This window comes from Budorcas taxicolor, chromosome 13 (genome assembly GCF_023091745.1).
Source record: "Budorcas taxicolor isolate Tak-1 chromosome 13, Takin1.1, whole genome shotgun sequence".
In the NCBI taxonomy this organism is placed as follows: Eukaryota; Metazoa; Chordata; class Mammalia; order Artiodactyla; family Bovidae; genus Budorcas; species Budorcas taxicolor.
Genome location: NC_068922.1, coordinates 60,480,444 through 60,496,999, shown reverse-complemented (window position 1 = coordinate 60,496,999; position 16,556 = coordinate 60,480,444). Strand labels below are relative to the sequence as shown.

Here is a 16,556-nt window from a genome sequence, read left to right as displayed (position 1 = left end):
CCATTCCCTGAGATGGAGAATAGAGGAGAAAATCCAAGTTTCAGATGAAGGTCTTGAGTCTGATTTTGGCTGTGTTGAGTTTGAGGTCTCTGTAGAGGATGTCTAAAAGGTGTGGAACGTGTGGTTCAATATCCACAGGTCTTAAATTGTAACCAGATCTCGGGCTTGAGAAATAAACACAAGTGTCCTATAGCAATGGTTTTCAAACTCTTCACCCACATTCCACAGAAGGATATACATTTTACATTGCAGCCATCCAACATATACATGTGTGTACTTAAATATAAATGAAAAAGTATAGAAAGAATATTATCTCTGTGGGTGGTGATGCACTCATCTTTTTATTGCTTCATTCTTTTATAAATGCTTACATGACCCACATATTTGTTGAATGGGTACCCATTGGATTGAATAACATAAAGGTTATTGGTGAAGGCATTTTAGAGTGTTGTGAGAAAGAGGTGGACTAAGGAACTAATAATCTTCCTATAATGCAGTCTAGCACTCTAACTCTTTTACTCCCTGTTGCTCTTGGAGTCAGCCTAGCATACAACTCTTTCGAAAGGCTTCTGGGCCCCTTTGGAACCTTGTTCTCAGCCAGAGTGCCCATTACCTTATTCTTTGTCAACTCCAGGTATGGCTGACAAAGAGCTACCAGGAGTTCAGTATGATGAAGTATGGAGTGGTACAAGAGGAAGCTAAGGGTACCAGGGGTCTCATCACACCAAGTTGAAGGTAGACTTCCATGAGAGCATTATGAGCCTTGGGCAAGGCCAGTGGATCTATACAGCACCACTTGCTGGCTTGTCAGTGTGACTAAGAATATTTGGGGGAGGATATGTTTTGTGAAAGTAAACAGATACATTATGGAGGAGAATGCAAACTTTGCAGAGTTGTAAAATAAAACATGGACCAACATCTTTGGAAAGCAGTTTGTTTGGCACTATAAAAACTTTAAATTCACATAATCTTTAACACAGCAGTCATTTATAGAAGATGAATACATAGCTAAACTTGGACACAAAGATGTTATGTATCATGACATTCACTGATGCATTATTTGGAGTACCAAGGACTGGAAACAACCTGATTATCAATTACCTATCAATAGCAGTTAGATAGGCTATGGTATATTCAAATACTGTAACTAGGAAGTTGTTAAAAGGAACAGCTATTAAAAACCACCTAAGACACATTTTAAAGTGAACAAAGCAAGATATGGTATGCTTCTGTTTACATTTCAGTTTTACTTTTTTCAGCTTTGTTGAGGTATAATTGACAAAATTGTAATAAGTTATTTAAAGTATACAATATGATAACTGACATACATATTACATGTTAAAATGGTGGAATAAATACATACACATGCTTATTTATGTATAGAATAATCTGGAAGGATATTAGTGAAATTGATAACTATTGTAGCTTCTGAGTTCAGTTCAATTCAGTTCAGTCGCTCAGTCGTGTCCGACTCTTTGCGACCCCATGTATTGCAGCACACCAGGCCTCTGAGAAGAACCTACTATTCAGGATTTGGGATGGAAGGAAAACATTTTCCACAGTATATCCCTGGTAGGGGCTGTGGGAGGTTGTTTCTATTTCATGTATTATCTCTGGCAAAAAAAAAAAATTAACAAAAACAAAATGCAAAAGGCAACACAACCCTTGAAAGAAATTCTTGTGGAATCCTTAGAAACAGGAGTCCATTTTCTCTCTCTTTAAAAATAAGACATTTTGATATGAAAGTTTAAGACTCTAGAACAGCCAACTCACTGTCTCCCTACTTCCAAGCTTCGCCTCCTTCCACCCAGGAAAACTGTCCCCCAGGTGAAATTTGATCACAGTAAGGCCCAGCTTAAGGACCTTCAAAGACTCTGTGTCCTGGGTTGGGGGGTGCCCCCAGGCCTTGCCTGGCTGCCCAGCCTCCTCTGGGCCTCCCCCGCTCCCCCTGGCTGGGCTCCCAACAATCATTCCAGGAATCCACCCTTCTAGACCCATGGTTAACTCTTTGACTTCCCTGGTGCTCAGCGCTAATGCTACTTAACTACAGCCTTCTCTAACCTAGACCAAACCCTCTTACACTCTCCCCTCCTTTTTGTGGTCACTGCAGGTACAATATGTTTATTTATGCTGTGGTTTGATTAATATCTGCCTTGAGTTCCCTAAGGCAAAGAACATGACTTTTTTTTTTTCCCTTGGTTTTAGTTCCAACATTCTGTACTGTACCTGGCATATAGTAAAAGTCCAATAAATATTTATTGCATGGATAATCTAGAGATTACTTGGCTACAGTTACAGATCAGGATATGTACCTCCTTATCTTTTTACCTTTTTTTAAATTGAAGTGTAGTTGATTTACAGTGTTGTGTTTCAGTTGTACAGCAAAATGACTTTAGTTTTACATATATATATATATTCTTTTTCAGATTATTTTCCATTATAACTATTATAAGATACTGAATGTACTTCCCTGTACAGTAGGTCCTTGTTTATTTTATATACAGTAGTCTGTAATCTTCCTTGTTCTATGTACATGACATTCAAAATATCCCTTAGCACACCTGTTGCTGACTCTACTGAATAAGGGCTTATTCATTCATCTTTAAAAAGCAAATGCAAATTTTGAGATTAACAAATACACACTACTAAATATACAACAGACAACAAGGACCTACTGTGCAGCACAAGGGGTAGTAACTTATAATAACCTACAATGGAAAGGAATCTGAAAAGTTCTCTCTCTATATATATATATGTATGTATGTATATATATATGTAATTGAGTTCTTTGCTGTATATCTGAATCACTGAAAATCAACTACATTTCAATTTTAAAATAATAATAATTTTTTTAAAAAAGCAATTCACTCCTTCGGTCTTCTCACCTTTGGTAAGAGTTTCCTTCAGCCTGAAGGTCAGACCATTCTCCCCATTCCTCTGAAGGCATATCATTGAAACTTAAGCCTGCATGGCTCCCACACTATGAGGCCCAGTGGATTGTGAATGCCTAGCTTTAACAAAACACTTCCTTACCCCTGGCAAGAGTAGCTCTGGCCCTGAGCCCTCCCCCTCCTCAGGGGTTGGGGTGGGAAACTGTGGGCACAAGAGGAACTGCCCACCCAGAGTCTGTGCCCTCCTTTTCCAGACCATTCTCTGAAGCCTCAGAAGTCCCTTCCAAAATATCCCTACGGTCACTTAGAGCCTCCATGGCCTCATCCCTGGGTTCATCTCAGCTGAGGGCAGTGCAGCCTGATACACCCCTTACAGACCTGAGGCTTAGGTCTCAGAGTAGCTGTTTGTAAGTCAGATGGATGTGGGGGCCGGGGTGTTCACTCATGCATGCTGGGTCTTTCGCTGATGGGGTGGGAGGTAGCAGGACAAGGGTTAGAAACAGGATCCAGTGGGCAGCCCTCCCTGGGCAGACACATCCCCGCTCTGATCTTCAAGGGTCCTGGAATTCTAATTTGAACCTGGCCCTTCCAGGTGGTGGTGAAAATAGATCCCTCAGGAGGAGAAGATACCATATTTAACTTAACACATTAAATTGATGGATCACTTCTAACTATAGAGACACATGGTATATGGGCCTCCAGTTGCACATTTGTCCTGGGCACTACAAATATCCCTGTTTGGTGGTGTCATTTCTTAGCTCAGACAAGCCATTTCCTTACCAGAAAAATGGGTTTAATGGTAACTGCCTTATCAGGGCTGATAAGAAATTGAAATAAAGATTCATATAAAGGGTTTGGCAGAGTGCCAGGCCCTCAGTAAACAGTAGCTATCATCGTTATTTTTTCCTTTTTGCCCTCTGGCTATCATCTCCCATGATTTTTTTTTTTTCATCTCTCAAGATTTTCTAGGTGACATCCAAACTGGTTTCTTATGTAAGATTTCCACACTGCTCTTTCCTCCTCCCTTGTTTACCTATGAACTGATAACCTCCTATTCTCTCCACCTAGTCAAATCCAGTCCCTTCTTCAATTACAGGAATAGCTGCTGGTGACTACAGTTTACTGTGTTTCGAGCACCATATTAAGAGGTTGCCAGGCATTATCTCAACTCAGTTCTGACACCGACTTAACGAAGTGGGTACTGTTTATCATCCTCCAAACACAAAGACACTGGGAGCTGGAGAGTCGAAGCATTGACATCTGGTAGGTGGTAGGGCCAGCGGGAATGAGAATCCGAGGGTCTTAACTGCAGACAGGTCTCCCAAATGCCTAGTCACGATCCTGTCTGCCGCCCCCTCCGTCCTTCCAGTGTACCGGCCAGCCCTCTCTGCTCCAAGCTCAACTCCAGGCTCTTACACCCCTTCGGGTCTGTCTTTGGACTTTCCTCCCCAAAGGCAGGGCGCTCTGTCTCACGCCACGTTGCACACCCACGTTGCATCCCACATCAGGGATCCTCCCTCCTTCTGTCCTCTTCCTTCCTCCCTACTTAAGTATCGCTTTCCTAGTCTGCTAGGCTTTGTGTTCCTTCACATACTGAATTTTATCAATGAAAGGTCAAGGGAGGATGGAATTATTCGTCATTTTTCTCTTACATCTTCAACGGGCTGTTTGATTATTTTTTTTCCAGTGAGCACGCAGGCCAGGTTTCTCGAACCCAGTTCAAATGCTGCTTGGCTAGGTTGGTTTGGTCGGAAGAAGGCCCTGTCCCCTTAACTCCCAGCCCCCACGCCTCCTCCACCAGCCCTCAAATCCAGGACGCCCATCCCCCTCCGGAAGGGGGGAGTTGGGAACGAACGCCGAAATATGAGTGGCTCTTTCAAGCCTCCGTTGCCGTAGAAACCGGCTGCACAGGCCTTGGCGGTCCTTTATACCATCCTCAGCGACGCAGCCAATGGGCCACGAGCTCCATCCAGGCGCTGCCCAGCAACCCACCAATGGGCAGGCCTCTTGGCTTAGAGTCCTGCCTTCCGCTTAGGGACACCACCAGTGAGCTTCGATCCTGCTCCCTCCTGATTCAATGTAGCAACAGACTCGATTTTTCAAAAGAAGGAATTCTCCAAATTAGAAGGAACTAGAAGTAACGCCTCTGTCAGTTGCAGCCTGAATAATCTTTGGCTGCTATTTTATTTAAGGAAAACAAAAGTGTTCCAATTACACAGTATATGTTGTTCTCTACTAAAACAATTTTAGGCAATGAAAATTTAGGCAGTGGGGTTGATATCATCTCTATGTGGATGTCTTTATGGGTATTTTCATTTAATTTAAAATGATCAAGAAGCTAGTCATCTTTCTTTCTTTGTATTTCAAATGCATACAAATGAAAGACGCTGAGGTTTGTTACTGAGTTCCGAGACATTGACCTAAGCAATGATAGTCGACTTTTACTGGACAAAACATACTGAAACTGTAGGATAAACGAATATTTCTTTTAATCCATTGAAGAAATTCCATTTTTAAGGCAAGCTGTGTAATTACTTTAACACGCTAAAGTCTAAATAAACTAAACGTGTTTCTAAAACCTTAAGCCATCTTTTTTAAAACAAACTTAATTTTTGAGAACAGTTTCAGATTTACAGAAAAATTGTTAGAAGATAATACAAAGTTCCTATATCCTCCACTCATCCGGTTTCCTCTGTTATTAACATCTTACATTAATATGGGCTTCCCTGATAGCTCAGTTGGTAAAGAATCCGCCTGCAATGTGGGAGACCTGGGTTCCATCCTTGGGCTGGGAAGATCCCCTGGAGAAGGGAAAGGCTACCCACTCCAGTATTCTGGCCTGGAGAATTCCATGGACTGTATAGTCCATGGGGCTGCAAAGAGTGGGACACGAATGAGCGACTTTCACTTATATTAATATGGTGTATTTGTTACCATTAATAAATCAACATTGGTGCATTATTAACTAAATCTCATAGCTGATGCCAATTTCCTTAGTTTTTACTTTATGTCCTTTTTCTATCCTGGGATCCCATTTAGGATGGCACATGGCATTTATTTCATGTCTCCTTAGATTCTTCTTGGCTGTGCCATTTGTCAGACATCAACAGGACTTATCACAATTGATATTGACCTTGATGCCCTGACTAAAGTAGTGTCTGTTAGGTTTCTCTACCTTAAAGTTACCCTTCTTTTACCCCTTTCCTTGCTCTCCTCTTTGGAAGAAAGTAGCTATGTTTAGCCCACGCTAAATAGTAAGGAGGAATGTTCTATCGGAGTATCTATTATACTTTAGTTATTTGAAAATTTTCTGCACTGAAGGTGGGTTTCTTTTCCTCTATTTATTCAGTCATTATTTACATCAGTGGACTCACAGATGTTTATTTCATACTTTAGGTTATAATCCAGTACTATTTAATTTTTTCGCTCAAATTGGTCCAGATTTGGCCTTTGGGAGCCTTTTTAGTTGGCTCCTGAGTCCCTCTGATATATTCCTATCTTTGTGTGTCTTTTTGTTGTTGTTGAGCACTTACTTACTTTCTGGTAGTATATGTTATCTCAGACTCATCTCGTATATTCCCTGCCCCAGTCCTAAATTAGCTGTTTCTCAAAAACCCAGATTCCTCCTATTAGAGAATGGCATTAGAAACCAAAATTTCGACCCTAAGTGTGCTTATTGCTACTCAGATGTTTCTTTTAAGTCTTCCCAACTAACAAAACAAAGAAATAAATTTATATATGCTAACCTGTGTACATACACATATCTATGAATAGTTCTGTATGTAACCATCTACATCTATATTAAGCTATTAGTTATGAGGTTCTATTTATATTTTCAACTCTAATCTATTACCACATGAATCATTCTAACCTCCTCCCCTTGCTTATCTGTAAATTCCCACTCCAACAATGAGAAATCTGGCTCCCATCATCCACCAGCCATTTACTTAATTGTTTAATTCTAGTATATATGTATATCAGTATCAGTATTGTTAACCCATACCCCTGTGGGAAAAGCTATCAACTTTCTGTACACTTTCTTTTGCTTTTAGTTTTACAGACTCTGCTCATTTCTAAAATTACTTAAATCAGGGTCCTCCCCCACCCCCCACCCCCCACCTCACCCCTGCCTTTAGTGGGGTTGTTTCATATGTTTGTGATACAGTTTCATTGCTTTGTCACATTCTGCCTTCCATTTTGGGATTCTCCCTATGTTCTAAATTATTTTTTATAATTTTTCATGCATTAAGATTTGCTCTTTCTATTGTATAGTTCCATGGGTTTTGACAAATGCGTAAGGTCTTGTATCCACAGTTATACTATATATTAATAGAAGAGTTTTACCACCCTAAAAATTTCTCTGTGCTTCACCTTTTCAACCCTCTCTCCCCCCAAACCCTGACAACCATTAGATCTTTTTGCTATCTCTATATTTTGTCTTTCTGTACCTTTTTTTTTTTTTAAAAAAAAGGGAATACACACAATAGAGTATTTTGGTTGTTGCTCATATTACAACTCACTGACTGTTTACCATGTCCCATGTCCCATGTCCTAAACTATTATGCTCTCCCATTTTGCAGATGAGAAAACTGAGGCACATTAGTTGAAGTAACTTTGTAAAATCTCATATTATTGAACAAAGTTTGACTTCAGATCCTGGATGCTTTGATTGTTTAAAGCCCCAGTATGTCCATGCTTGACTTCTCAGTCATCTATGGGAGTCCTCTATATATAGCCAATAAGAGGAGAATGACTTATTTCCCAGTTTACCCAGGCACTCTCAGTTTATCTCTGTTGTTCCAGCATAATTAGTAATAGTATCCCCTTTCATGATAAAAAAAATATGGTCACCTCCAAAGGAAAAATCTAATGAATTTCAGAGTCAGGTTGTAGGAGTAAGAATTATATTCTAGGAGAAGTGGAAGTGTGCCAATGGGGTGTGCCAGATATCCAAATAAAGTCAGCTCCTCCTCTAGTCTCCTTCCCCTTCCTCCTCCCAATCTGATTATTCCCCAAGTCCACCAGTCCTGTTGGTGCTGCTGAAATGCCTCTGATGCTATCCTCTTCTCCGCATGAACATGCTCCCACTTCTGGTCTTTCCTCTCTGTCTCGTGCTTCTCTGAATTTCAAACTGTATCTCATGGACTGGCAACCCATAATTCCATTAGGATCTTTAAGATTTGGGGGATTTCACAGAGAAGTAAATAAAATAAAATCCTCCCTCCCTTGAAAAAAACTACTTATTTTAAAATTTGGAGATGGACAAAAGATTGCCAGCTTTTTATTTTGCCAAGTAAAAATGAGGGAAACCTCCATCTTTTGTATTCGTACTGCCTATTAGAAATATAATACAAGCTCTAAGTGTTATTTTAAATTTTCCAGAAGCCACATTTCATCTTTTTTTTTTTTTTGGCCATGCCACGTGGCATGTGGAATCTTAGTTCCCTGACCAGGGATGGAACCTGCACCCTCTGCACTGACAGCCTGGAATCTTAACAACTGGACCACCAGGGAAGACCCTAGAAACCACATTTTAAAAGGTAAAATAAAGTTTTTGTTGTTTAGCTGGTAAGTCGTATCCTACTCTTTTGTGACCCCACAAACTGTAACCCACCAAGCTCCTCTGTCCATGGAATTTTCCAGGCAAGAATACTGGAGTGGGTTGCTATTTCCTTCTCCAAGGGGATCTTCCCAGCCCAAGGATTGAACCTGTGTCAGCTGTGATGGCAAGCAAATTCTTTACCTCTGAGCAACCAGGAAAAACCACAAATAAATAGACAGGTGAAATTAATTTTAATATATTTGATTTAACCCAATATATCCAAAATGTTATAATCTCAAAAATATTAACACGATAGTTTACATTTTTTGTGCTGTTTGAAAACCAGTGATAATTTTGTACTGAGCACATTTCAATTTGCAGGAGCTGTATTTAAGTGCTCGAGAGCAATGCAGTTCTCCCATGTGCAGTTCTTTCCTGTTAGTAAAAGAGCCCTGGAATATATACACACATTCACATATGATCATAATTGTTGAATTTTTCAGAGAAGACATTTAGATGAATCAAAAAATGAATTCCCTTGTTCCTATTGCTTTCTCTTTTTATTATGAATGTCTTTGAGGACCATGCCAGTTCAAAGACTGATGTTTTAGAACTAGACTCAGGGTGGGGAGAGTTGCATGGTGCTGTAACAGCCATGCCCACAGTCGAGTTGGCGCCTTCCTCCTTTCACTGCATGGATATTAACAGGCTGTGCTGTCCCAAGATGTGCTAGGTGCTGGGGAAAGTGGAAATCAGGTGGGTCCTCTGAGCCCATGGAGCTCCTGCTCTACCATGGTGTACCAAGTAGGACCTTGCAGGCAATGAGAGGGTGTATTGTCTGCAGAGAATCTGAAAACAATAAAACTGATTGAATGTCTGTCTGCATTTTATTATTACCATGTGCCCACAATTCTAAACCATGCCACTGATTAAGACATTCCTCCCTGAAAATCAAGTAGTTGGTGTAACCTGAGTCCTAATGATATATTTATAAGCTTTGAATTGGCATATTTTAATCACTTGTACACTAGTCGACAGTATCACCCAGGGATTTATATCACAACACTCCCAGCTATACATTCAGCCCCTAACACACACCAAGCCAGACACAGTTATACGTGTTAGTTTTGAGAATAAGTTCATAACAGTCCAGAATTGTTCAAGCTCGCTTCCTGAGTACTTGTGTCTCTAGCCCCTTTGGTACAACATATGGCTGTGTTTAAACAATAGATTGAAAATAAACAATGATAGCCCAGTGATTAGGAAGCTGAAGAACCAGAACTTGAGTTGCTTCAATTCTGCCATTCTGTGTGACCACTTGAAGCTTTTGTATTTAAAATTCAAAGCAGTGAAACAGTGAACTGCAGAGTGTGGTAACTGCAAATTTTATTATTTAGTAAAACAGTATTATATACAATATTATTATTTAGAAAAATTATGTTTTACCAAATTTGAATCATATATTTAACATTAAAGTTGATTCTTATTTTTAAAGTATTTTCTTATTTGTTTTTTAATTTTAATGTAATTAATGTAATGGAATTATTGCAACAGACTGCTATGTGGGTACGTTTTTTTATTTTCTTTTCTTTGCAAGGAAATAAAGTAATTGGAAAGTATGGATCAAATACTCTTTCCCTTTTTTTGTACTATAATATTTACTTTTACTGACATGACTACATATACAGAGTTTAATAAAGGAATATTTTCACCATCCACATTTCTTATCTGGCCATTACCATTAGTGTTATTCATTGTGTTTCATGCTTATTGAAAATACTGTCATTTAACAAAAGTGGGTGTTAAAAAATTATCTGTTCTGGGACTTGCCTTGTGGTCCAGTGGTAAAAGATACATCTTGCAATACAGGGGACACGGTTCGATACCTAGTCAGGGAATTAAGATCTCACATGCCTTGAGGCAACTACATGCACCTCAACTACTGAGCCCACAAGCGGCAACAAGTAAATAAATAAAAACCCAAACCTGAGCACGAGAACTAGAGAGGAGTCCCCACTTCCTACAACTAGAGAAAGCCCAGGCACACAACAAAGAGCCCGTGCGCCACAACTAAGACCCAGCATAGCCAAATAAATTTTTTTTTTTAATTTTTAAATTTTCTGTTAAAGTATCAGACGAGCTAGGCAGGTCACTGGTGCTCTGAAGAAAAGGAACATGGGGTTAGGAGAGCTCTAAAGAGGCAGACACGAGGCAGGAGTGCTGGAAAGGCGAGAGAACGGACTTCCTAGCACCCTGTGTGGGGAGTCAGCTCAGCCTTTTCCACAAATTGAAAGTGACTCAAGACTGAGAAACTCAAAGAGGAGAGTCAGATAGGTGAGCAAGGGTCAGATCATGCTTGGCCTACGTGAAAGTCCAGTGTTTATCTTGAGAGTAATGGGAAAACCACTGATGGGTTTTAAGAAGGGAAGATGCACAAGCAGTTTTGTGACTGAAAAACAACATCCTTCTAGCTTCAGGGAGGAGAATGGAATGGAAGGAGACATGCTGGGTACAGGGACCAGAAAGGAGGCTGGACAGGTACCAGATAAGAGATGATGGCGGTTTAGTAGGGCAGTGGTGGCGAGCATCTCTCTGAGAATCTTTTTAAAGATTTTTTAAGAATAATTTTTTGGGGGGCTGCACTGCATCCTCATTGCTGCGTGCAGGCTTTTCTCTAGTTGCCATGAGTGGGGACAACTCTCTAGTTGTGGTGCTGGAGCTTCTCACTGCGGTGGCTTTTCTTCGGATGGACCAGGGCTCTAGGGCTTGGGGGCTTCAGTAGTTGCAGTTCCCAGGCTCTGGAACACAGGCTCAACAGCTGTGGTGCATGGACTTAGTTGCTTCTCAGCACATGGGATCTTCCCAGACAGGAATCGAACCCGTGTCTTCTGCACTGGCAGGTGGATTCTTACCATTGAGCCACCAGGGAAAACCCTGTCTGAGAATTTTAGCGTCTACCTGCCACAGTCTGGATTAAACAGTTCAGTGGTGAGCCCGACCTTGAACTCCTGTGGCCTGCAAGGTTTAGACTCTGGGACTCCTATGTGAAATGATTTAGGGTAATCTGTGTGCACAGATAAATACCACATCTCAGTGGCAGCCAGGAGTTTTGGGGTTTGGGTTTCAAAATTTCACTTCCTTCCCTTGGCTCCCAGAGGAATCTGACCACTGACTGTGATTCATTTAATAAATATGTATTGAGTACCCACTGTGCACCAGGCACTCTCCTAGGGACAGAACAGGAAACAAAAGACAAAAATCTCTGCTCTCTTGGAGCTGGCAGTCCAGTGGAGGGGAGATGGGCAAAAAACAATTGAACAAATAAAATATTCTGAAATGTGGTGAGTGGTATAAAGCAAAGAGAAAGGGTGAGGAGTTAGAATAATGCAAGCAAAAATTAAAGAGTCTAACAATACCAAACTTTGGACAAGATGTCCAGATGAAGAGGATCTCTTCTATGTTGTTGGTGGAAAAGTAATCTGGTACAGCATTCATATATCTCAGAGGCAGCCACCACACTTCCCATAAGATACCTGGGAGACCTTCCAGCACTTGAACACCAGGAACACATTTAGGATTGTTAACAGGAACATTCTTCATAAGACCAAAAACCTGGCAATAACACAAATGTCCAGGAATAGGACACTAGATAGAAAAATTGTAGTACATCCCTGCAATGGAAAAATGAATGAACCCTACACAGGTGCAATCATTCAGATGAATCTTACCACTATAATAATTAGAAAGTAAATAGCAGAGTATTACATACAGCATGGGAAAATTGCTCAGTTATGTCTGACTCGTTGCGACCCCATGGACTATACAGTCCATGGAATTCTCCAGGCCAGAATGCTGGAGTGGGTAGCCTTACCCTTCTCCAGGGGATCTTCCCAACCCAGGTCTCCTGCATTACATACAGCATACCTTTAGGCTAAAACTAAAGGCAAGATAATGTATTTTTAAGAAAACATTTTAAAAAGAGAAAGGAGAAGTTGAAACCCTCATACACTGCTGATAGGAATGTAAAATGGGGCAGCAAATCTATTGAGACAGAAAGTAGATTTATGGTTGCCTAGAGCTGGGGGTTACAGAAGAGGAAGAGATGGAGGAGTTAATGAGTAGAGTTTCTTTGGGGAATGATGAAAATATTCTAAAAGTGATTGTGGTGATGGATGCATAGCTCAATTAATATCTCATTGAATTGTATATTTTAAATGAGTAAATAGTCTAGTATATAAATTATATCTTAATAAAGCTGCTCATCTTGTTTTAAGTATAAGAGAAGATTTAGGATAAACATTACATCAGGTGAGAAGAAGCAGGGGATGGGATGGGAAAGGAGTTCATAGGAGAAGGTAGGTTGTTATCCATGTTCCAGTTCTTGTGTTGAGCTGCTGATGTCACCAGGTTTTACTGTATTATATACAAATAAGTATATACAACCATGACCCGAACCAATCATGGGCAATGATAAAACTGTCACAGACCTACAATTCTGTGTAGCTGAGACACGGGAATGGGTGGGCAACAGCAGAGAGTGGTCAGGGCAGGCCATCTCCGGAGTCAGTGTGAACTGAGGCTAGAATGAGATGGACCAGCCATGTGGGGATGGGGGAGAAGAATTTTCTAGGCTGAAGAGACAGCGTCTATAAAGGCCCTGAGGTTGGTCCAAGCCTTCTGTGTTTGAGGAATATTCAGGAGACCAGTACTTGAAATTCTAATACCTATATCCCATTTAATCTGTAAAATAACCATATGAGGAAGAAACTGCTTTTTTCTATTTTAAGGGCAAGCAAACGGAGGCATTGAGATATGAATACAGGAATCCTGACTCCATCGAGCATTGAACCGTCCAGGCTACCGTTGTGAAGGTTTAAACTCGGGGATCGTCAGATCTCAGCTTCCAATAAAAGGCCGGAAGAACAGTTTGGCTGGGTGTAGAACCTTTTCCTTCCGAGTGCCCTGTGCCTTTAAGAGTCGCCCCCTCCCGCCACCGAAGCTCCAGTTTCCCTCCCGGGCACCCAGAGCATCACCCCGCCCCCCAGCATCTGCGGAGCCGCACCCCGACCCTTCCTCCCCACCCCAGACTTCCCGGCAGCGCTCTCAGCCCCCGCCCGTCCAGGGGTGGGTGAGGTCTACAGCCTGAGACCCGCACCTTCCAGCCTGGATACTGCCCACTATGCCCCCAGCAAAATGCTACCCTACAGACCCTCACCCCGGCCCCTCCCAGCTCTCGACTCTGTGGAGCGACGCTTCAGCGCCCCATCCCATCGCCGGGCCCACGTGCGCGCGGTGAAGGTGACCTCCCCCAGGGGCAGCACACGCCCCGCAGTGCCCGAGCTGGCTCACACGTGGTGAGATGGGAGCGCGCAGCCCCTCCCCGCCACGCGCCTCGAGCGTGCGCCTCGTACACGCCCCTTGGCCGGGCTCCGCCCCCGTGCCCGCGCACGCTTTTCCAGACTCGGGAGGGGCAATCGCGCCCAAGTCTGGCACCGGGCTGGCCGCGATGTGGGTGTGGGACCTGAGAATGGGGCACTCACGTATCTTCAAACCTCGCCTAAGAACTGTGAAAAGCGGGAAGTTCGCCCTACTCAGGACCCTCGGTTGGTAGGCGAGGTGTCCCTTCGTGCGCTGAGCAGGGAAGAGAGAGCTGGGACAGCGAGCCTAGGATGAGTCCTAATCTGCTGATCTTTGGTGTTTTGTACCTGGAAAGTGGGCGGCATGTTCCCTTCTTTCTCAGGACTCGCGTGGTGCCTCAAAGGAGGAGAAAAATGTGAAGAGGTTTGGTTCATCGGACCCAAAACATTTGTTGAGCCCCTATGTGGCTGGATACTAGGCAAGGGTTACATCAATGACACGATGAGGTTGTCCCCTTAAAGAGCTTTCCTGAGCCTACGTCTCCTCACCTTCTGCTCTGGGACGGTTCAAAAAGACGCCCCCTAAAAAGGAGGGAGCCGAGGTCCTACCTGGCGGCAGGTGTCACTGAGTAAGCTAAAATTTCAAAGGCAACGCGGGGCGGGGACTGACTTTGGGAGCCAGATGGGAAGCCTGCTCGGCGTCCCCTCACCCTCCCGCTAGTCCCCAGCCTAAGAAAAGAAACCGACTTCATCCGACACCCCCAATCCCAGCCACCAGACCGCCCAGCCTGGCAGCCCGAGCCCCGCCCCGCTTCGGCAGCCAGCGATTGGGAGATGCAAATACCAGGTTCTCTGCCCAGCAACGGGTGACGCGCAGCCCGAGCGCGAGGCGTGGCCCGGCCGTAGCCCGAGCGGGCACCTCGGTGTTTACACGGGGCGGCCCCGCGCGCGCCGCAGCGGCCCGCAGACGGCGAGGGGGAGGGGTGGCGCGCGCGCCGGCGGGGCCGCGCGGGGAGAAAGACACTGGAAGGCGGCAGGGTGGGGAACGGCGCGCGCGGGCCGCAGCCGAGCAGGAGGCTGCAAGAAGAGCCCGCCCGGGCCTGAGGGGTGCCGTTCCTCCGCCCCCCGCAAAACAATGTGTGGCGCGCTGCGGGGCACAACTTGCCGGAGGCGGCGGGGGCGCGCTGAGCCCGCCTGAGACCGCGCCGCTGACCTTCTCCCCCCCGCCGTCCGTTGGGCCGGAGCGCCCAGCTCTTCGCTCCCTAGCTCGCGGGGGCCGGGCTGAGCTGCGGGGCGGGGCCGCCCCTCCGTCGCTGCTGCCTCCTCCCCCACCCCCAGCCGCGGAGGATGCGGACGGCCCCCGGCGGCGTCTAGCGGCCCCGGGCCCAGGCGCGATGGTGCAGCAGCGGGGCGCGAGGGCCAAGCGGGACGGCGGGCCACCGCCCCCGGGGCCCGGGCCGGCCGAGGAGGGGGCGCGTGAGCCCGGCTGGTGCAAGACCCCGAGCGGCCACATTAAGAGACCGATGAACGCGTTCATGGTGTGGTCGCAGCACGAACGGCGGAAGATCATGGACCAGTGGCCCGACATGCACAACGCCGAGATCTCCAAGCGCCTGGGCCGCCGCTGGCAGCTGCTGCAGGACTCGGAGAAGATCCCGTTCGTGCGGGAGGCGGAGCGGCTGCGCCTCAAGCACATGGCGGACTACCCGGACTACAAGTACCGGCCGCGCAAAAAGAGCAAGGGGGCGCCCGCCAAGGCGCGGCCCCGCCCCCCCGGCGGCGGCGGCGGCGGTAGCAGGCTCAAGCCCGGGCCGCAACTGCCTGGCCGCGGGGGCCGCCGAGCGGCGGGAGGGCCTTTAGGGGGCGGCGCGGCGGCGCCCGAGGACGACGACGACGAAGACGACGAGGAGCTGCTGGAAGTGCGCCTGGTGGAGACCCCCGGACGCGAGCTGTGGAGGATGGTCCCGGCGGGGCGGGCCGCCAGAGGACCAGCCGAGCGTGCCCAAGGGCCGTCGGGCGAGGGGGCGGCTGTCACCGCCGCCTCCCCAACTCCGTCGGAGGACGAGGAGCCCGAGGAAGAGGAGGAGGAGGCGGCGGCGGCCGAGGAAGGCGAAGAGGAGAAGGTGGCGTCGGGGGAGGAGCCGTTGGGCTTTCTGTCCAGGGGGCCCCCCGGCCCCGCGGGCCTGGACTGCAGCGCCCTGGACCGCGATCCGGACCTGCCGCCCCCCTCGGGCACGTCGCACTTCGAGTTCCCGGACTACTGCACCCCCGAGGTTACCGAGATGATCGCAGGGGACTGGCGCCCGTCTAGCATCGCCGACCTGGTTTTCACCTACTGAGCCCATCGTCAGCGGGGCGCGCACGCCCCCAAACCAGCTGTTTACATACAGGAATCAGGTATTGGGGCCCCTCGGAGGCCGAGGCTGGCACCCCATCTCCCGCACAGCCTCCCCCCTCCTAGACGTGCCCATCCCCCTTCAAATCCAGACAAGCCCTTCCCCCGCAGACACACCCCAAGACAGCCCAACCCCCACCCTTTCTCCGACATCCGAGCCTTTCCCCATCTTGCCCCCTCCCGCGAGCCACCAGCAGCCAGCCCCCCCCTCCGATACACCTCCCATCCTCTCCGAGAGACCTGTACCCCTCCCCCATTTTGCACACGCCCCTCCTTTTGGCCGGAGGACACGCCCCTGCCCTTGGCTCTAGACTCCCTCCGCCTGCTCCCAGCCCGCCTTCTGTCTCGTTTAGGGGGGCGCTGCAGCTGGG

At 46.1% G+C, this 16,556-nt stretch overlaps 1 protein-coding gene across 1 annotated transcript; it reads left to right on the top strand.

The window, feature by feature from the left end:
* Positions 1-15,184: 15,184 nt before the first annotated feature.
* SOX12 (SRY-box transcription factor 12) lies at positions 15,185-16,129 on the top strand. The gene has a single exon (XM_052651323.1). It carries the CDS (start codon positions 15,185-15,187, stop codon positions 16,127-16,129), a length of 945 nt encoding a protein of 314 aa, XP_052507283.1.
* Positions 16,130-16,556: the final 427 nt, after the last annotated feature.